This window comes from Arvicola amphibius, chromosome 11, assembly GCF_903992535.2.
Source record: "Arvicola amphibius chromosome 11, mArvAmp1.2, whole genome shotgun sequence".
Taxonomy (NCBI): domain Eukaryota; kingdom Metazoa; phylum Chordata; class Mammalia; order Rodentia; family Cricetidae; genus Arvicola; species Arvicola amphibius.
This window is the reverse complement of record NC_052057.2, coordinates 19892686-19914960: the sequence shown is the minus strand read 5'-3', so window position 1 is coordinate 19914960 and position 22275 is coordinate 19892686. Positions and strand designations below refer to the sequence as shown.

The following is a 22275-nucleotide window of genomic DNA, read 5'->3' as shown; positions in this document are numbered from 1 at the left end:
TGTGGGAAGTGCTTTAGTTTATACCCCAAGCCAGACACGTGCTGGGTAAGACTTTACCCCTGCAGTATATGTCCAGTGCGGAAGAAATACTAAGTTTAGGTTTTTGTTTGTTTGATTGATTTTCATTGTTTTGTTCTCCTCCTTCTCCTCCTCCTCCTCCTCCTCCTCCTCCTCCTCCTCCTCCTCCACCACCACCACCACCACCTGTGTTTTGTGACAGGGTCTCACTACGTTAAAACCATGTCTAACCAAGTAGCACTGGCTGGCCTCAGATACCGAGATGCACCTGCCTCTGCCTCCAGAGTGCTGGGGTTAAAGAGAACCTCACTATGCTAAGCCTTTGGTTGATGTTTCTTATTTTATGCCCTGGAGCTCACTGTCCCTTCTAGACAGCGATGGTATGGAATGAGCAGTGATGAATGAAGGTGACAGGGACCTACCTCGCTAGAGACCCACGAAACCTGCAGATCTACGCAAATGAAATTTGTGAGCGAAAAGAGTGACGTAGGATTGCTTCTGCTTTTTCTGGTGTTTGTATTTTGTGTGTGTGTGTGTGTGTGTGTGTGTGTGTGTGTTTTCCAGTTGCAGTGTTCTGATAATAATAATGAACAGAGCACTTACTATGCCCAAATAGTCAGGAACATTTTCAATGTGGTCGTTCTTTAGATCCCACCGCCACCCTGTGATGAGTGAGCACCTTTGTGTTACCCAGTCTACATGTCTGTCCTGCTCTAGAGAAACAAGAAAACTCGACCGTAGGCAGGACGCTGGTACTTTTGAATTGCCCTGGTCTTGGCTTTGCACACCTGGCTCCTGTGTACCAAAACCCATCCGCATTCCTTCCACGTGGTGATAGGAGGAAGAGGTGACCAGCTTCTTTATGCAGTCTTTACGTTGCCTTTTTAAACTGAGCTGTGAACTGGCCTACGTAAGGATGTTCAGCAGAAGTTCTGGACTGGGTTTTTCCTGACTTCACCTACTGCTTAAACTACTTAGATATCAGGCAAAATGGGCCAGAGTTGCTTAGTGCACACAGACAAGGAGAGCTTGGGTAAAATGCTTTACAAATATTGCTGATTTTGCTCAAATAGGCAACACATCTGGGGCCATTTCAAACCCCACTGCAGTTTTAGCTGTGCGTGGAGAATGAGGAGACACAATCTTGCTTCAGAGTCCTAAGAGGAATTTAAAACATTACTAGGAATTGACACACCGGTGATTCCACTAAAACGATCCTGTCTCCTCTTTAAAGATAATAGAACCTAAATAAGTTTGCCTCTTTGCTTTCCGCATCTGCTTGCTCTTTTATCACAATGCTGAACTTCTCTTAGTTGCGCCCCACTTCCACGCTGAGTTCAGCGTTGAGTTACTGAAAGTAGTTCTGAGCACTGGAGCAAAGGTCACTGGCATACAGATAAACATAGGTAAACACGTCTTTCTCTAAGGTTCACTTCCTATTATCCATGACAACTAAGGAACGGAGTGAGATAGTGTAGTCAACAGCATCCCTGCAGGACTGTGACGTGAAAGGCTCCCCTGGTGGCTTCCTCCAAACACTCAAACATACTCCGTGTCTTTTTCCCCTGCAGAATTGTGCTAATTGAAAGCATAGGAACCGGTAGGCGTCTGTGTGTTTTCGCAGTGATTCTGTGCCAGCATTTTCTTTCGTTTTGTTTTGTTCTTCATCCCAGTTGTTTTAACTTTCAACGTCCTGAACGTTGTCTTCAGATAGAAAATCAGCTTCACAGGATCAGCCAGCTCAACATTCTCCAACAATTAAACAGTCCCAGTGATTTCCTAACCAATAACCGGTTTCGTTTTGTTTTATTTATGTATTTATTTATGTATTTATTTACTTTCTTATTTACTTATCTATTTATTTATTTGTTTGTTTGTTTGTTTGTTTGAAGGAGAGTTTCTCTACCTAACCTCCCTGGGTGTCCTGGAACTCCCTCTGTAGATCAGGCTGCCCTTGAACTCAGAGATCTGCTTATCTCTGCCTCCCAGTGGTGGGATTAAAGGATCAAAGGCGTAAACCACCACTACCCGTCCAGATAAGCCCCTTTATGCCATTCTTCTTCACACGTTGGCTAATGGAGGAGGACTATGAACTTTTCTCGACTTCAAGCCAGGGTCTTTGTGTAAATGCCTACCCTTGAGCTAAATCTCCAACCCCTCTCAGAAGAAAGAGAACTGCATAGGTACGCAGCCTTCTTGGCAGGAACCTCGCAGAATAAACAAGATACACATAGAGTGCCTGCATGGTGCTTAGGTGCTATTATGGGATGGTGAGCTCCTTTAATGGCCTTACGGATGTCTGAAGATGCTGTCTTCGTATCTAGTCTAACTGCTTGTTGTGATGCTAATAATTGTAACTGAGTGTCTCTTACAGCAACAGCCCCCATTGACATAACCAAAGATGGTTTGCCAACAAAGCCTGATTTCATTCTCTGTTTCTGACGTCATCCAGGAAGTGATTGACCTGTTTTTCTTTACTGTCTTTTATTTAGAAGAGGTTCAGTAGCTACGACACAGTGGCTCTGTGATGCAGTCCCATCCAACAGCTGCTGCTAACACAGGGCTAGTGTTATTGATTGTAAAACAAGTGATTTTGTCACAGGTAGCAACCCACGAGACAGTGGCTGGCTCATCCTAAGTGCTCAAAGATGGGACCTGCTGTGTGTATCTCCTTCTGTTAGCCGCATGCTTGCATCTTACTTAGTCGAAGTTCCTAGTCCACAGAATCACCCTTAATCGTTAAAAGTGGATAAAAACATATCAGTTGTGTTTCTTGTATACTTGCATTATCTGTAATAAGACTGCCACGAGAGGAATAATGTTTTTGGTGGGATAACTAAAGCTGAGCAAGACTGCCTGGTAACCTAGCAGTTGACTTTGAAGAAGTTCATTGCTAAGAAAAAATGTGTAGGTGGGAGGCTGCCCAGAACCAAAATAACCACACAGAAATCTGTATTAATTACAACACTGCTTGGCCAATGACTTAAGCGTTTTGGTAGCTAGCTCTTGTATCTTTGGTTAACCCATTTCTATTAATCTCTGTATCGCCATGTGGCTGTGGCTTACAAGAAAGGTTCTGGTGCCTCTGTCCTTAGCAGCAGCTACTTGACTTTTCCCTGGCTCCGCCTACTCTCTCTACAGATCCCTTTTAGTCTGGCTTTACTCTGTTAAGCCATTGGCTGAAAGCAGATTTATTCATTAACCAATAAAAGCAACACATAGGCAGAAGGGCTTCCCACAGCAAAATGCATGTGGCACATGTCCATAAAACTGTAGGTCAGGAAGGACTCAATTCCTGATAGCCTCCAAACAGAAGCAGCCCAGATGCCCACTGGTAGTAGAAATGGATAGGTACCTTTTGGTTAAGATCAAGTCTAGCGGCTGTTTCCGGATTTTATCAAAATGCATCATCTCTGTTTTCTTTCTTGGATGAAGAATATATTCTATTGGGTTTTGGGTTGCTTTTTGAGCACAGTTCTTGAGAATATATAAGATTTCATCTCTTTGGCTTTTCCAAGAATGCATGCTCTGCATTAAATTAATGTTAGGTTTCTGAATCAGCCAACCCACAATATAAATCAAAGAAACATTAGAATAGAAACCATAGGTGTGAGTGTAAGTCAGCTTGCTTGTGGCATTTGGATGGGTACTATTCTATAGTGGTACAATATTCCAGCTTTGAAAATATTTGGGTTATTACATGCTTACTGCATAGGAAGTTTCTCTAACAGTTGTCTTAGTAAAAAAGGTTCAAAAATGCCTCTGAATCCTTAATTTTTCTTAAGGCTTTATGCTTATGAAGAAGCAAGCATGTAAGGATTTTATTCATTAAAAGCTTGAATTAAGCATTATTATTGTCAGGTTGATACTATTGTTCAAAAGAAAACAATTTGTATGAATCATTCACCAATTCTGTTTTGGGGGGGGCAGATGTTACAGCAGGCAACACATTTTGTTTAAAGTCAAACGAATGTTTTTTGTTTTTATATTCATTCAGATAAATAGAAATTTGTATCATTTCTCTACTTTTAACCTCTTTTTTTTTACTACCCTACTATATTAGGAATTTAATGACTATGTCAGTAGTTACTTCCATCATGGCTAGGCATGTTACTAGAACATACTGTAGAAGAGGCACATGTTTGCAGTATGTTTACTTTGAAGTGCACCCGGTGTATTTAGCAATTAATGCTGGTAACAGTGCTGATCTTAGTTGAATTATACTTGAAGTGAAGGCTTTCTAAAATCATCCCCTGTGTGTAGCTTGCCACTAGGACCTGATAGCATTTCTCTGTGTCTGTTTTCTGTAGTCAAAGCAGACCAGTCTCCTATGAGGACCAAAGCTTTTGATTCACATCATGTGTATCATTTCAGCTGTGAGCACTCAGTAGATTCCAAATGAGGATTTATAAGTAAAGCTGTTTTTGCTAGGAGATTCATTAACAGTACTGGCTTGTGTTGTTGCTATCATCATCATCATCATCATCACAAATGCTTCTACTACTACTACTACCACCAGGGAATATTTTTTGTTATGGCAAAATACATGTAAGATAACATTTTAGCACTTGAATATTCCTCTTATTTTTATTTCATTGATATAGGGGAATGGAACATAATATATTCACACACGAACACCTCATCTTTATTTAGTTTTCTTTCATGCTTCTTTTTATGTTTTAATTTTATTTTGTGTGCATTAGTGTCTTGCCTATGTGTGTGTCTGTGTAAGGGTGTCAGGTCCCCCAGAAATAGAATTACAGACAGTTGTGAGATACCATGTGAGCACTGGGAATTGAACCAGGTCATCTGGAAGAGGGGCCAGTGCTCTCAAACACTGAGCCATCTCTGCAGCTCCCTCCATGGTTCTGGTAGAGTTTGTAACACCTTTATCTTGGTGACTCGTGTGGATTTTTTAATGTGGAAAGTAATTTATAGTTTATGTTTCTTAAATTTCCATAACCTCAGCTATTATTTGCCAGCAAGCATGTGACCTAATGACTGAGACAGATAACGTTATTAGTCGTAGTGTATTTCATGTTGATCTTCAATAATTAGAGGAGGATTAAAGCATTAGATACTCCTTGTGTATGTGTGCATATCTGTGCATACATCCTGTTTCCCTCTGACTTGAAATGGCTTCGACATGGTCATCTGTCATTCCCAGGATTCTAATTTACTCATAGTAGTCGAGTGTTCTTTCAGTCTGCAGACATGGCAGTACATGTGTGTTTTTACTACACAAAAGCCCAGCACTACTTCAGAGACCTTTTAGAATACTAATGTCAAGAATTACAGATTGAACGAATGGTATTAAAGATCTGTCCTTGGTTTAATGGTTCCTCAGCATGGACTTTTGAGGACTAAGAAACATTTGGAGACTGGGAGAAGATAAATTAGGTGCCCAATGACCCCAAACTGGGAATCTGGGCAGCTGTTATTAGTTCCAACCTTATGGTGACAGGATTGCACTTAAGAGAGTAATGAGAGCTGGGCAGTGGTGGCGCATGCTTTTAATCCCAGCATTCGGGAGTCAGAGGCAGGCGGATCTCTGTGAGTTCGAGGCCAGCCTGGTCTACAAGAGCTAGTTCCAGGACAGCTAGGACTGTAATACAGAGAAACGAGAGAGAGGAGAGAGAGAGGAGAGAGAGGAGAGAGAGAGAGAGAGACAGACAGAGAGAGAGAGAGAGAGAGAGAGAGAGAGAGACAGAAATGAAAATATCTTCTTGGGACCTTAGTCTAAAAGTCTGAGTCACTGAAGCTGTCATATCTAGATACCATCACAGATGAATTGTTCTGGATGAACTCAACTCATAAATGAACCCAAGGAATTTTCTGCTTTTGTGTGTGTGTGTTTTTCTTTTCTTTGTTCCTTTTATTTAAATAGTGGTTTTCCTACAATATATCCTAATCATGATGGCCCTCCCTACTCGCCCCATTTCCTCCCCACCTCCTTACCTATCTGGATACCATCCCATTCTGTCTGTCTTTAGCAAACAAACAGGTATCTAAGAGGTAATAAAAAATAATATATAAGTAAAACAAAAACAAACATCAAGATGTAACAAAACAAGCACACAGAAGAAAGAGATCCCAAGAAAAGGCACAAAAAACAGATAAAATCAGAGACCCACCCCTTTGCACACTCAGGAATTCTATAAAAACATAAAACCTAAAGCCATTGTATATAGACAAATGGCCTTTAGGGTAAAAATGAATAAGTAAAGTAAAATGGAAGCAAAATAAAAATTTAAGAAGCCCTGACTTGATATGAGACAAGAAACCTCCAAAGATGCCATTGAGTTTATTTTTTTATTTTATTTTATTTTATTTTATTTTATTTTATTTTATTTTTGGCCATCTACTGATTTTCATGTGGAGAGCACAAGACTCAATCTGCTGTATAATACATTTGGTTTCAGTGTCTCATTAACAACTACAGAGATACATCTTCTTTCAGATTTGTTATGGGACTATTTTAAGTGACTCTTCCTGAAAGAATAAGCACCCATGGGTGTTTTAAGTCCTTCCACCCTCAGTGTTGCTCTGGGAAGGATCTACTCCAGTGGGGATGCCCTAGCTCTGGAGTCAGATCACTGGAGATTAGGCAAGGTCTTTGTAGCAGTCCAGGCCTGACATCTGTTGCATTTTTATTATGGTTACTATTGGCTTTGTTAGCAATATATTTACTTTTCCCAAAGCACACTAAAATGGTTTCATGCAACTATAATTTAGCACTTTTTATGTGAGACAGCAGTAAAATAATTACACAGTAAACTTATTTCTTCCTGACAATTAAGTCTTGGGGAAATCCAGGGATGGTGTGAAACTAGGCTTTCTTTTCTTTTCTTTTTTTTTGTAATTATCACTGTAAGCTTCCATAAAATAATCTCTGTAACCAGAAGATAAAGTTCATGTATAGCTGCCTATATTGATTAACATTCTAAAGGCCAAAGTATATTGAATGAAGACTGGTTCACAGATGATAGCTGATTTTATTCTACATGTGGTTGGTTGGAATTGTATTTTCTGTTGTCTTAGGATAGTTTCGTTGAGTATTTCTCATCACCGAGTCTTAGCAGGTATTAACATTTCCTCAGACGTCACAACTGAAGACAGTCTTTAGATCACGATGACAGTGCTTCATTCAGAAGCCCTGGGGATTTTTTTTTTTTTTTTTTTTTTTTTTGGGTTTTTCGAGACAGGGTTTCTCTGCAGCTTTAGAGCCTGTCCTGGAGCTAGCTCTTGTAGACCAGGCTGGTCTCGAACTCACAGAGATCTGCCTGCCTCTGCCTCCCGAGTGCTGGGATTAAAGGTGCCACCACCGCCCGGCTTAGCCCTGGGGATTTTATATGTGATTAGGAGATACCATGCTTTTTCCCTCTCTTCAGAGGACATGGGTAGTGCCTGTGATGGAGAGACACACTTTAGAGACTCTTCCAGGCCCAGAGAAGCATCTGTGCCCTTCCTGTACCCAGAAAGTCATTTAAGAAAGTCTTGGCTGAGAGACTTGCTGATGGTAACCTTTCTAGACTGGAGAGTTCAGTAGTCTGCCCACATAGGGAGTGGGTGGGAAATTGCCTTGAACCGGGTCCAAAATCTGTAAGTTCTATGTTAGAAGCTGAAATGAAGTTCTTGCAGTTACAGACTATGTCTTGATTTTGTTTTCCAGGGCCAGCCAGGGGACCAGGCTGCTCTCTTTACTGCACAATCACGGCCCTCCCCTCAGCTCCCTCAGTATCCTGGGCTGCAACAAGCACAGGTACCCGTGCTGGCTTTGAAGCAAAGCTACTTTCTTAGTGTTTTAATGCTGTTTGCTGGGGGTAGGAGATCAAGGAAACTGGTGATCAACTAGATCAAGAACGTACTTCTGCTTCACAGTCTCAGAACAGTCACTGTTGAATAAGTCTTAGGATTGCCCAGGAAATTCCTCAATTAGAAATGTAAATAAATTCAGACTTTCGTCTGCTGATGGAAGATATTAGAGCACTTGAGCCAATGCAGTGGCACATACCTGTAACGTGCACCCAGAAGCAGAAGCAGGAGGATCTAGGCGAGCCATACTTACATAGTTCAAAATTAATTAATTGATTAATTGTTTAAGAATTTCAGAGTTGTTGATGATGTAATGCGTAATGGCATGATTGGTTGTAGAAACTTACATATTCAAAGATAACTTCTGTGAGGATTCACAGTGGAACAAGGTAATGGGCCCATGAGTCAGGTCACAGTACAGATGCTGTTGGCTCAGTAGCTGTATGACAAGTGTGCTATGCTGAGGTCTAGCTTCCTCTTTGTAAGATCAAGAGGAAAGATGTAGGATTCCAGGTGGCATGTGGGATTAGCCTACTACGTACGCGGTATGTTACACCCAGAAAATGTTCAGTAAGTGGTGCGCTCACCTTCAAAACCTTCAGGCCTTTATCCACCCCTCCCCTCGTAGTTTTATTGTTTCTGCATCCTTACACCCTTATGCCTTTCCTTTTACACAGAAAGGTCTGGTCTGGCAAGGCTTGTATTGGGTCTGGCAACTGAAAGGAGAGCCGTGTTTGGCTTACAGGGTCCTGAGGCTGGTGCATGTTTATTGTGTATCACCCTTGTCTTCAGAGTCACGGTCCTTAAACTGCTTTAATATGTGGTGTTCCGAGGACCCAGAGAATAGACTGCCCTCTGTTCAGTGAATTGTATCTAACAATCCAGAAAACTCTATGTGTGTCTTTTATGTAGGTGTCAAGGTTTAGAGAAATAGGTACTTGTATTAAAGGGATAGTATGCTCTGTACTTTAGATGATAGTGATACTGTTTAGGTCTTGGATGTTACCGCCATCTGTGCACTGAACATGTAGCTACCCTTGCTGGTTCTTTCTATATAGAAAGATGCCTTTCCTAGTCCAAAAATAAGCAACTCAAAAGCCAAATGAATATTTAGTTATTTTGAGCTAGAGATTTCTGTGAAATCACCGCTCAACCAGCCTATTCTGTGGGTTTCTGGCCAGATTTTGTTTGCCTACAGAGTAGCCATCCTTGTATTTTGAATTAGAGCCATTGCTAACCATGAATTTCAGGTTGGGCTCCCCCCCCCCCCCCATTTCTTAGTGGTAGGGATCCGGGTGCTAATCACAGCACTGACTTCTCCCTTTATGCCTTCCTGCAGACCATGCCCCAGGGCTACACAATGTACGGGGCACAGATGCCTTTGCAGCAGACAGCTCCACAGCAGTCTGGAGGTGTGGTCCTCTCCCCCAGCTACAACTCCAGATCCTATCCGGCCGCACATTCCAGCCCAGCGCTGATGGAAAGACTCCGCCAGCTGCAGCAGCAGCCAAGTGGCTACTCGCAGCAGCAGGCCTCGCCGTACCTGCAGCCCGTAGCTGGCTCTCAGAGGTGATACCTGTTGAAGTAATTGCAAATAGTAAACCCTCTCGGCCTTGGGTTTGTTACACTTCTTCCAGGCATTTGATACTGTGACGGTTTTTGAGCTCCTATATTTGCGTCCTGACATCTCATTTTTATCAACATGCAGTAGAGGTTCCAAATTCTTCCATTCAAGAACACCGTAGTTCTGACTCGCTTCTCCCAATGTGTACTAAGATTTTCAGATGATACCAGTATGTTAGTGCTAGTGTTCTTCCTTTTTTCCCTTTTACTCGAGAGATTTTTTTTTTATTATTATTAAAAGTGTCCGATAAAACTATTGATTGTTGTTAGCAGTGCTTTTACTAGAATTTGCTGATCGGAACCATACAGTTGATGTTGTAGTACTGATCGTAGATGGCGCTTCACAGAGCTTTTTTCCAGCTTTGTTTCTCTCTTTTCCACCTCAGCGATGACTCACGGTAGACTCCGCTGGTGCTTGCTTGAATCGCATCCCCTCCACCTAGAGTGTCTGTACTGCTCATCGTTGTAGCTGCTGTCCATGCATGGCTAAACTTCAGCTAATTAAAATTGACTTAGCGCTCAGTTCTGCAGGCACATTAGTCATATTTCAAGTGCTCCCTAGCCAGCTATGGCCAGCATGGCTAGCTTTGAGGTTCATGGCCTATGCAGTGACACGGAGACCTGGTGTTTGTAGAAGCTCCATCTTCAACTTAGATGTTCTGCCATCTCTTGAAATGCTGTTGTTTTGACCAAGGAGCCCTGCGGTTTTGTTTAGCTCTAAGATCTGATAATCGTCCTAGTCGCTAAAGGCCATTTCACTGGATGGCACAGATACAAATCATGATCATTAACACATTATCCAATCCCATTGGATAATAAAGTTCAGAAGAGTTAGGTTGGTAAAGTTCTACACTGTAAAGTGGATGGCAGCTTAAGCTCCCATGTGTTCCTGTCAGTGACTACCTACAGATCTGCTCAAGATAATTGCTGTCTGAAAAGTAGGGAGGTGGATGGTAGCACATTATGGGAAATAAGTTAATGTGTAAAACATGCTTTCCCATTTTTATAATTAAGTCGCAGCATGACAAAGCTCAGTAACTTGAGCTTCATTGCTCAAAAATTCCGGGTTCAGATCCCACCTGTGCCATTTGTCTTTTAGGTGAGCTTAGTGATTTCTCGATCTTCCTTCATTTTTAAAGTTAGATAATAAAGCTACTGGCTCACACGGATATATAAGGAGTAATAAAATACTACTGTTCAGCCTTTCCACTCGTGGCCTGCTCCAAAGTAAATAGTAACTTATTTTGCTTATTGCTAACAACTGTTTTTTTAAGAAGTAATTTCTGTATGATTGCTACTTGGTCTGAAGTAGTATGCTTACTATCTTCTTTTTCTTTTTTTTTTTTTTTGTGGTCAGATGTGTTATCTGATCATCTGGCCCTTCCCCATTTTTAATTGTACACATGATTACTGAACACGAATTGTTTCTTGGTGGATGTGTGTAAAATGCTGGAGGCACTGATTGACACTTCAATGGTACGCCTGGTTCCTGAACACAAGTTGCATTATTCTTTGCCAGACTGAACCACCAGGCTCTACAGCAGAGCCCTCTGGTGGGCGGGGGAATTGATGCTGTGCTGACTCCCGCACATCCCACCCTCCCCTCGGTGCCCCTGCCTCAGGACCCATTGAGGCCCAGACAGCCGCAAGTTCGACAGCAGCAGAGACTCCTCCAGGTATGGGGCAGGGAGGTGAGGGCAATGCCATCCCTTCCAGTAGTACAGACACAGACTCTCATAATGAAAGACTCTTTAGATTGAAGTATTAAGTTCCAAGGAGCCCTGTGTATTTGACACTAGCAACTTAGCTAGTACTAGTACACTGTAGTTCCAAGAAGGTAGAGTTTTCTCTGTACCTGCCAGGCCGTGAGCAGGAGACTCCATTTCACACAACCATTTCCCGTTCCCAAAGCTTCAGAGGGCACGCACATGCTTTAGTTTAAATGCAGAGCTCAGCTCGCCTCAACACTGATGGACTAAAGACCTACAGTTTGAATGCAAAATTTCATACACATGAGGGAGAAATAGATAGGAACAAACATAGCTTTCCACCATTTGATGTTCTTAACATTGTGTTTCTATCACACTTCTGCTCTGTTTAAACCACGGGGTTAGAGTAGCAGAGATTACATCCTTGGAGGGTTCTGTGTTAGAGTCCAGAGGGTATAAAGACTTGACACTTCCTGGTAAACAGCCCCTCCCTTCAGCACATTCTTGTTTCTGATTTCCTTGTTCCATTATTACAGATGGAGGATGTAGCTCATTGGCAAAGCTTCTGCCTGGCATACACAAGGCCCTGGGTTTAATACCCAGCACTGGAATGAAGGAGGAAGGGAAAGCTGTCAGGCTGGCCATTATGTTAAATCTGTGCCAGATTTTTCTTTTTTTTTTCTTTTTTCATTATTAAAAAGTGATGTTTTTGTGTTGGGGATTTCTTGAAAAGACTTTAAGTGGACTCTCTTTTCTGGTCCAAAATGACATGCAACTTTATTTTTATGGACCAACATAGAAATACTGGGCGATTTGGAATCTTATGGAACAGGGTATATACGAGGGGAGAGCTATCTATGCTCTGTGAGGGAAACAGGCAAGAAAGCAGTCATGCAGAAAGGAACACAAAGGAAATTGTGTGTCTCAACTTCTCCATTGGAAAGAGAGAAATAAAAAAGTAGTTCCCTAAGAATTTCAACCATGAGCCCAAGTGCAGGTGAAGTCTGAATGTAGTATGATTTGCAGAATTGTAGTTGATTGTATCTAAAGGTAACAAGAAGTCAAAACAAACCCTCTAGAACTGAGTTCCAATTTATAAGGTAGTTATTATCCCATCCTCATTTTGGATATCCTATTTTGAAAGTTGTGATACATTATTGATAATATATGATAACTGGTTTGGGTTAGTGTAGCCTACCAATGTATAGTCCTGTTCATTGTATAGATGCTATTGCCAAGGTGGAAAAAACAAAAAACCTACTTTTGAGTTTTGTCATTAATAAAATGGAAAGATTATTTACCCGTGTATCAAGGATTAAATAAGAAAATTCAAGTAAAGCACTGGCTTGATGTTATTTCCAATATTTTTACTAAGATAAAGATTCAACAGAGAATGATATGTTCTTAATCCACCTTTCTACAAGTTTGGAAATATTTTTCAGGACAGCTATTTGAATATCTCTGTTTTAAGATTTGTTACTTCCAACTCACCAAGGAACCTTGCTGTGTTGCTCACTTATCCCTCTCTGCCTTCCAAGGGCGTTTTCAAGGTTGCAGATAAGTCATTTCCTGACTAGGTGACATGTTCCTTTTTCCCCTGTTAGCGCATGCCCCAGTAATATTTCTTATCAACAGTATCCCCCCCCCTGGAGATGAAGAAAGGCAGGGAACTTGTTCCTGTGTCTCAGCTACATTTATTCCTCTTTTTATGATTGACTGTTGGCATAAAGAAAAAAAAGTCATCAATTGAGAAGTTCCTCTTTCTTGAAAGATTTTTTGCAGAGAACCAAGTGGATGGTGGCTTCATTTTGTAATACTTCTGGGTCAACCTACATTGTTTATGTTGAGACTCACCCTATCTGGACCTCTGCTAGGATGGCAAATCTACGAACCCTGCACATCTGACAGTACCTACTTGGTGTTCTCACTCTTTAAAAAGTCAAATCATTTGGGGAATAATATGTAGACAAATTTGAAAAAAATACATATGAATAAAATCTAGTCGGGTCATCAAAATGAACTATTTGGATGGAGTAATTAAAGGCCACTAAGAGATTTTTTTTGTTGACTTTGCACGTGATGCATACTTTGTTTCTTCTGTGACTTAGAAGTGTTTCCCAAGAGCTATGTGTTTGAGCCAACTTAATCTGGACATACTTCCTAGTTTCAGGCTGCCAAGTCATTTCAGAATTTCGATGGGCTAGTTTCTATTCTATAAAAAAAATAAAAATGGACTCCAAAGGTATCTCCCTAAATATCAGAGAAGATAATTCGTGATGGGTGTCACCTGGCAGTGTGAGAAGGTAGCTTGTGGGTTGCCAGGCAGAGGATGTGAAAGAAGCAGAAACAGTAAGTGCACAGGATGTCCCTGGACAGTGAGCACCAGCTGCCACAGGAAGCCAGGGTGGTCTGAGGAGGTTTCTGGAGAAGCAGATTCGTATCTTACACTTGAAGGAAGAGCAAGGTTCGACAAAGGAAAGATGGAAGTTGAAAGAGTACAGTCTTGCTTCATATAATGACATTTCTGTCAGTGACTGACTGGTGTGACAGTGATCCCTGCAGATTTTAGTGTAGCTAAAACACTCTACCTCATGACGTCATAGCCTTCATTAGCATCATAGCATCATCACAGCACACTGCCAATGTGTTTGGAGATTTCTGGCATAAAGAAACCTTATCCCATTGCCAATTATTTAAAAGCATCACAATAGTTAACGTGAAGTGCTTAATACTAGAAAGGAATAATCATCTCCACCGCCCCATGTGTCTGCTTATTTCCTATACTCTATATCGTTATTTTGGAGTATAACCCTATTTACCGAAATACCTTTCATTATTGGAGATGTGCCTCAGTAGTAGAGCGCTTGCCTAGGATGCAGGAGACCCTGGGTTGGGTGATGATCACCAGAGGTTCAGTCTGTGATAAACAGCATGTTGTGTTTTAGGGTTTTAGCAGCAGCAGCCTCTGCATCCTGTGTTTTCCATGTCTCTAAATTGCATCCTTATCTTGTGCCTCATTCAGTCTTATATCATTATGTTCATTGTGGCCCTAGTAATAAGCTGTTCGGTGTATCCCACAGCCCGGAGTGTGGTTGACTCCGCCACCTGTGTTTTTCTTAGTACATGATACACTGTCCAGGCAATTCAAGAATCACCTGTGCCACATTTTTGAGACTATATCCAACCATCATTTTGCTGCAATGGAACAGATAAAAATGTGTATTAGTAAAAGCTATTCAGACATGTCTTAGCTTCACAATTTCAAGGGTCTACCCTAATCTTTTTCTTTCTTTCTAGATGCAGCAGCCCCAGCAGGCCCCCCAGCCCCAGCAGCCCTCACAGCCCCAGAGTCAGGCCCTTGGTCTCCAAGCAATGCAGCCCCAGCAGCCTTTGGTAAGGACCTGATGTTTCAGAACTAGGATGTGGGTTTCTACTTTAAAGTAGGTTCATTGTGCAATGTCATGAAATTTTAAGAGTGAAATAATCTGGATATACCTGCCCAGTTTTCCTATAAGTCTATCAGGGTTGATATAGTAGTTGACATTTGATTTTTTAATGAATAATTAATATACACTAATAAAAATTTCAATATTCAAATAAAAATTATGCTTTAATAAATAACACAATTTTTCTTTTTGAAAAAAAACCCTAGAGCATTCAGTGGATGAAAACCTTACCAGTGAGTTATTAAGCATTTTTATAAATAGTAAAGAATGATATCATATGATTATTAAGATTATCTTCCTTAGATTTTTTTTATAACATTCTAAGGGTTCATGAAAATACTTTGCAAAATATGTCCTGAATAATTAAATAAAATCTGTTTTTTATCCCGTTAGTATTTTCTGCAAGAATTTGCATGTTGTTCGTAATCTACATTCCACTTCTCTAACTTTTCAAGTTGAATTTGGGGACATGGGCGCGCTATGGATGTTTTGGAAAGCTTCGGTGATTTCCAAGGGCTTGTCGTCTGTGAGTTCTCCCTGGGGCCTGTAGGCTGCTGTACTCATTGCCACTGGGAAGCAGCTGTGCAGGTGGTTATCGCCGCAGGATTCGGAGAGCAGCTGCATGGATCGGTAGCCAAGAAAAGTAACATGGAGCCACGGCAGCACATTAGAGAGGGTCGGAAGAATCACTTGGTTTAGCCTTGACCCAAACAGGACTCTCCTACTGTGATATCAGCCTAGGAGGGAGTCCCCTAATATATAACACGTGCTGCTCTGGCCAGCTGAGTCCTGTTTTTTTAGTTCCCTTATACCAAAGTTCTAGCTTTTCCAGCTTTGATTGTTTTTGTTTTAAAACTATTCATGACATTTATTGCCATCTACTTCAACCATTTTTGCTTTAAGTAGAGGCAATATGGAACTTGGCTCTTTGTCACCAGGAGCATAGAACAGGCTAGGATCACATTTTGAAATACTGTAAGGAAAAGAAAAAGACTTTCTGATAGAACGCTGCCTGTATACCTAGTGTTCCACCAGGATGTAAGTTCTAACGTGTTTTCACATAATTCCAAACCCACAGAAAAGTTTGAAGAACAGTACAAAGACTCACCGAACTGAGTGCCTAGTTGCCACGTTCCTTTCTGATTCACTCTCTTACTTTAGTTTCCGCTCATATCCTCCTGATCTCCACATATCAGTAAGCTCATCTTTAATGCTAAATATTGCAATTTGGTTTTTTCCCCCCTAAAGCAAGATGGTTGGAGATGTAGTTCAGTTAGCAGAGCACTTGCCTAGCATGAATGAGGTCCTGGGTTGGATCCTTAGCACTGCAAAACATACAAACCCACAAGCGTAAAAATCCCTGACTACGATTTCTGAAGTCGGGAAGCTGAACACTGATGCAGTACTATTATGTATAAATGGTTTTTCGCAGATTACAGTGGTGGTAATTCAGTATCCTTCACTGCCTGTGGTTTCCTGGCTCAGCCTCATTGTGTACTATTTAGCTTCCGTGTCTACTTTTCCCAGGTGGAATTTGCACCAATTCCCCACTGCCCCACACTTTGTCTTAGTGATGATGGGGTAGCTGTTTTATTTTTTAAATGTTACTCAGCCTGATTTACTGCTTAATCTCGACATCAGCCAGTTTACGTATTGAAGAGATGCTGCACCTTACCCAGTCAGGGCATCACAAAAGTTTTTGTAATCACTATGGAAGTGGGGTCTCTTGGGTTCCCATTATAAAGTTACCAACCACTCCTTTTTAAGGGATGTATTTCATTCGATCTGTCCTATTGCCCATCAGACACGCACCTACCAGTGTTGACCATGGCTGTCTCTTTCCATTTGCCCTGTAGAAGGAGAAAACCGCTTACTTTCGAATGCTATTGTTTTGTTTCTAGTGATGGTATTCCACTCAAATAAAGAACTTTCCCTTTGATGTTATCTATCTTTAACTCATGTTTCAAATACAAAGAAAGAATTTTTTTAAGGATTTTGTTTTAATTATCTGTATATTTGTGTGTCTGAGTGTTGGGGTATACTTGTGAGTGTAGTGTATAACAGAAACCAGAGAAGGCATTGGAACCGAAGACGAAGGCAGTTGTTAGCTGCCTAAGAGATGTAGGTGCTAAGAGCTGAACTTAGGTCATGTGGAAGAGGAGCGTTGGCTCTTAAAGCTGAGCCATCTCTCCAGCTCCAGAAAGCATATATTAAAAATGAGATCTAGCATTTGACCCCTTTCTTTTAAACCTTTGCCACTACTAGGAGCAGTTAAAATTCTCATTCCAACTTTACTGTTTGTTGCTGTATTGGATCAGTTAGTGAAATTTGCTGATTTAAAAAAAAAATCACCAAAAATCTTTCCTAAGGCTGAAGTTGTAACTCAGTGGGAGGGGGCCCTTGCCCAGCATATACAAGACCCTGGTTTTGATCCCTAAGGCTATAAAACACCGAAAAGTTCTTTCTGTTGAGTAGGTTATTATGCCAGACAAAGAAAACTTAAGAATAGTCTCCGTTTTCTTTCTATACCCAAGACATTCTAAAGGTCTTTTGACAGAAAACCAAAGTTTCTGCAGATAGGTCATGTTGAGTATTTGATGCTGACTGGAAGGATTCTAACTCTCTTCATCCTATTGGAAAACAAGATCGCCACGCTGCAGTGCCCTTGTTACTAGCAGTATTGCGTGTGATCCTGATGGAAGTGACTGTCACATAATTATGCCTTCCTAGTGATTTATGATGCAGATGAGTCTTTTACTATTAAATTTAAGGAACCCAGTAATTTGGGAATGCTAGCTTGTATAGCTAGTAATTTCTAACAAGTAAATGATTGTACAGTACCATTTTAACAAAAACATAAACTTTAAATTTAGAACTACAATTATTGTTGAATAGATGATAATTATTGCATATTTTAAACTTTACTCAGATATGTAATAAAAATATACATTCACAAACAATAAAATTTCTATGCTTAATTACCTATAGTTATTTATATTTAATCTATATTTTTTTCTTACAATGAGAGTTTAAACATTCAGTCCCATGAATATATAGCTGCCATCCTAAGATAAGTCATTGTTACTTTAAAAAGAAACAGTTTTAGGAGCTGAGGAGATGACTCATTTGGAAAAGTTTTTGGCACAAAAGCACAAGAACCTGACTCCAGATCCTAACACCTAAAATGCAACAAGCCAGGCTTGGCAGTGTGCCTGTAAATCCAGCAGAGGGCAGGATTGCCAGAGCTCACTGGCCCATCCGCCCAGCCATTGGCAAGCTCTAGATTCACTGAGAGCACCGGTGCAAAAAATCACAGGGGTTGGGGGAGCAACAGAGGATAACACGGGATGTTAGCCTCTGCCCTCTACATTAGACTTATTTGGGGATAAGCTGAGGGCTGAGTGAAGGATTTTCTTTTACCTGTTACTTAATCTTACCTCAGTCCATACGTAATATGATATCTTAGTTACTTTTCTATTGCTGTGAAGAGACACCATGATGAAGGCCAACGTAAAACAAAGCATTTTATTTTGTTGGGGACTTGCACATAGTTTTAGAGGCAGAGTCCATGGCTCTCGTGGTGAGACGGCAGGCAGGCAGCAGGCAGGCAGGGGGCTTGAACAGTAGCTAAGTGCTGACGTACAATCTCCTAATACTTCATAAACAGTCTGCCAACTGGGAATCAATTATTCAAACATATGGGCCAGTGGAGACCATTCACACTCAAACCACCACGTTTGAGAAACACAGAACGACGTGTTGAAGGTATAACATGCGCTCTGTTCATAGCATGTGCCCCATAATTCCTGATGGATGGCGGCACCAAATGCCTTACTCTAGTGGTTATTTGGATAGAAAGAAACTTAATTCTGCTACTAAACTGGACTGATAGGTCTAGAAGGAATGTTTCTTTAAACCTCCCAGTTACAGTTGAAGGCAGCAGCAGAGGTATGTGAAGTCATCTAAGATACCCCATAAGTCACTAGCACTGTGTCAGAGCTCGTTAAAGGCAACTTGGCATTTTATACTTAGATCATAGTTGTGTAAATATTTAACTGAGTTACGGTGTGTAAAGAACATGCAAACCTAATAAGGATTTCTAAGGCACTATTGGTGATTTTTATGTTTTTATTTTTTGGTTTTTGGAAACAGGGTTTCTCTAGGTAGCTTTGGAGCCTGTCTAGGAACTCACTCTGTAGACCAGGCAGGCCTCGAACTCATGGAGATCTGCTGCCTCTGCCTCCAGTGCTGGGATTAAAGGCCTGTGCCATCGCTGTCTGGCAATATTGGTGATTTTTAATGTTATAGATTGTGTTTCACCCACTGGCTTAACATCCTACCTTCCCAAGGTAATTCAGAGCATGGAAGATGACATTTTTCCTCATTATGCTCATAAGAAAGTAACTTAAATAAAAGTCTTTACTAATGGTAAATTTAATGGAGGTGAGTAATGGTTGTTTAACGTTTTTTTGTGCTATTTGGCAGAGTGCTTTAAATTCTCACCAAGAAACACAGTATTGTTTCAGTAGAGATCAGTCTCATGAATAATTCAAGCAGGCATTATTACAGCACAGTGACCAAATGGGGTGTGTGTGTGTGTGTGTGTGTGTGTGTGTGTGTTCGGATGGGCTAGGAAACTTAAAATGTTCAGACCTAAGTGTTCAATTTCAGCATTAGAAATTCTAGGTTAATATGAGTGCTTGGTACTGAGAGATGTTCACATCATCAGAAGTCTTTCTTGGGTGTACTTTATATAGCACACTTGTGTACCTATGCTGTTTATTAAGTTGTGAGTCTAGCTTTAACTGAGCCTTTTCTTTCCCACCAACCCCTACCCTTTGAGACAGGGTCCTACTGTGCAGTTCTGGCTGTCCTGTATTTCACAGTCTAGCTTAGGGTGGCCTCTAACTAACAGAGATGCCGGCCCCTGCCTCCTGTACTGGAGTTAAAAGTGTGTGCTGCTGCACCTGGGTATACACACACTTTTAAATTACGATGATGATGGCATTGTGTTTTTCAGTTGCTGAACCATCCCTCTGCAGTTAAAATTTTGGAATGTTGACAGTTTTAAAAATAGTACTATTAAAGGTGTTTTTGGTATGTATTTTATACCCCTTTTTGGTTGTCTCATAATAACAAACAGATGTAAAAAATATTTTTAACTACTTGTGTATGTCAATAGCAAGGGCACAAGGCCTCAGGAGATTTAAGGAAAAAGGTCACATTTCCTTTTGATTACTTTCTCTCTCTGAGATTTCTATTTTTTCAACGCCTTTGATTCTTCATAATAAACATCTCTAGCAGATCCATCTCTAGTTTGGGGCCTGCACCCCCATTCAGTTCCTGTGTTTGGAGAAGAGAGTGGTAAGCTGGCTGCTGAGGAGGGATGGGCTTGGATCAGTGTTGCACTAAGGGAGGAGTAAGTAGCGGTTACTACCCTCCTGGTGACTTGCCCGGCCCCTTCCTGTCAGCCAATGGTTAGAGTGGAATTCAGCAAGTGTTCATTTGATATATTCAGTAAAAGCCAGCACCCTGTCAGGTGTTAGGGAGTTTGTCATGAAAGTGCCAAGTGTGCTCTTTGCCACAGGGAACAGAAAACCATAGGAAATGGCTGAAGGGCAATGTTGTACATTGCAGGTAGCATGTATGGCTTTATCTTTTTAGTCTAAGAGCTTCAGAGGTTGAATTGGCTTGCTAGAACTGCCGTACAAAGTGCATGAACTTAGCTTAAAATTGGAATTTTTTTCCTCTTGGTTCTGGGAACTGGAAGTGAAAGATCAGGAGTCAGCAACATTGGTTCCCTCTGTGTGTTGCTGGGCGAGCATGTGCCAGTCTGTTCCAGCCTCTCCCACTGCACCAGCTGTCTTTGGTAGCCAGGCTCTGCTTGACCTGCACACAGCATCCTTGCTGTTTGCACCAGTATGCCCATGTCCCCCTTTTTATGAGAATACCATTCATATATCAGGTTCCATTATAATAAAGTTCATTTTGACTTGATTCCCTCTGGAAGGGCTCCCTCTCCAAGTGAGGTTACAATCCGATGTCCTAGGGTTTAGGACTACAGCTTTTTTATTTTGAATGATATAGTTGAAGCCCTAACAGAGATCAAAAGAGAGAGAAATCTGGGGAGCCCATGGTGAGAAGCTTGAATGTAAGTGACCTTGAAAGACAGTGTTTGACATCAGTTGCGTCATGGTAGACAGTGACTACCAGCACCCTTGGCCTAATTGATTATTGTACTAAAGTGTTTTTAAGGTCAAAACTGCCAGAAGACAGAAATGTCACCTCTTTAAGATGTCATCAGGAGACTTTTCTGTGAAATGAGCATGGAAGGTTAAGAAAAGCCCATGCGCATCAGTTAAATGTAGAGACAACTTAGTGTCCATGCTTGTGCCATCTGTCTTCTGTGAAGGAAGGACCACTGACAGTAGACTCTGCCCTTCCTGGGGAAATATCTGTGGTGTCTCAATCTTTGCCAGAACTGTAGTTATTGACTTACAATCTTTATAAGGCTCATATGTTATGATTAAAGTATTTTTAGCTAAATTTGACAGATGTAGCTCATATTTTCTTTAAAACTGCTTCCAACATTTAAGAAAATAATATTCACACCATGCTTCTAAGTATTTTCTTTCCATTTTATGCTGTCTTAATTAGGTGACCTGAAATACATTGGTCTCTAGGCAAGGCTTTTATTGTATTGCATTTTGCCTTTGAAAAATGTATACGGCAGCAGCATTAGTTAACAATACTGTATCTTTGGCCAGCAGCAACAGGCAAGTATGTTATACTGGTCTTCCTCAAGGAGTTCATATGTTCTGTTCAGAGAAATCGATGTAGTTTTCAGAATGCCCTTGGGATCAGAAGCCAAATGACACAGATCATCTGGATCTTGAGGATATTAGTAGTGAAGGTTCATAGTCCTTTCTGTTTGATGTCTGAATTCAAACACCTCTGAAAGTGCAAGGGTAAACAGCAAAGGCTGACAAGAACAGACATCCAGCTCTTTCCATGTATCCTATATAAAGCAACCATGGGGATGCTTGACTGCAGAAGGACAGGGTGAAGGGAGGGTAAGGTCAGCTCAAATCACATGGTGAGAGTCAACCTTTGACATACACTGAACTCAGAATATCTGTTCCAAACAGTTTGGGCAAATTTAGAATAGTCAGTCCTGTATCAAGATTAAATGTGACCATATGTGTTTATAGAGCCTAGAATAGTGCAGGACATGTAGAAAGAATTATAAGGAGGATTCTAAATAAGCACTGAATGGAATGGTTTTTATTCTCTTTTCCAAGAACTGTATGTAGAGAGGGTGGGAGAACTCTAGCACTGGTATTGGAAATGGCTTATCGGCTTTAGATATCATATAAACTTAAGAGTCAGCTTGGCAATGCCATCTAAATTAGAACTTTGAATTAAATTTGAATTTCAGACAAGCAGTTAGCAAAAGAGTTTTCTCAAATCTCCTGTCGGGCTACTTGGACTAAATGCAGTTTTTGTCCCATGAAATATTGAATACTAGTGAAATGAATATTATCCATCGGCTCTCTGAGATTCGCATTTAGCATTCTATATTTTTATTTCCTACATTGCTGACAATCCTAGACTACTTTCGGTCATACCGATGATCTCCGAGGAAGACAGAATCATGTCGCATT

The 22275-nt window shown here is 40.9% G+C and overlaps 1 protein-coding gene across 1 annotated transcript in view; it reads left to right on the top strand.

Annotated features, from left to right (window-relative positions):
* The window catches only part of Med12l (mediator complex subunit 12L), a 304160-nt gene that overhangs the window by 277038 nt on the left and 4847 nt on the right, over window positions 1-22275 (top strand). The window contains exons 39-42 of the mRNA XM_038347254.1: window positions 7691-7780; window positions 9173-9402; window positions 10976-11132; window positions 14463-14558. Coding sequence (XP_038203182.1) covers window positions 7691-7780; window positions 9173-9402; window positions 10976-11132; window positions 14463-14558 — 573 coding nt within the window. The remainder of the gene's footprint in view (window positions 1-7690; window positions 7781-9172; window positions 9403-10975; window positions 11133-14462; window positions 14559-22275) is intronic.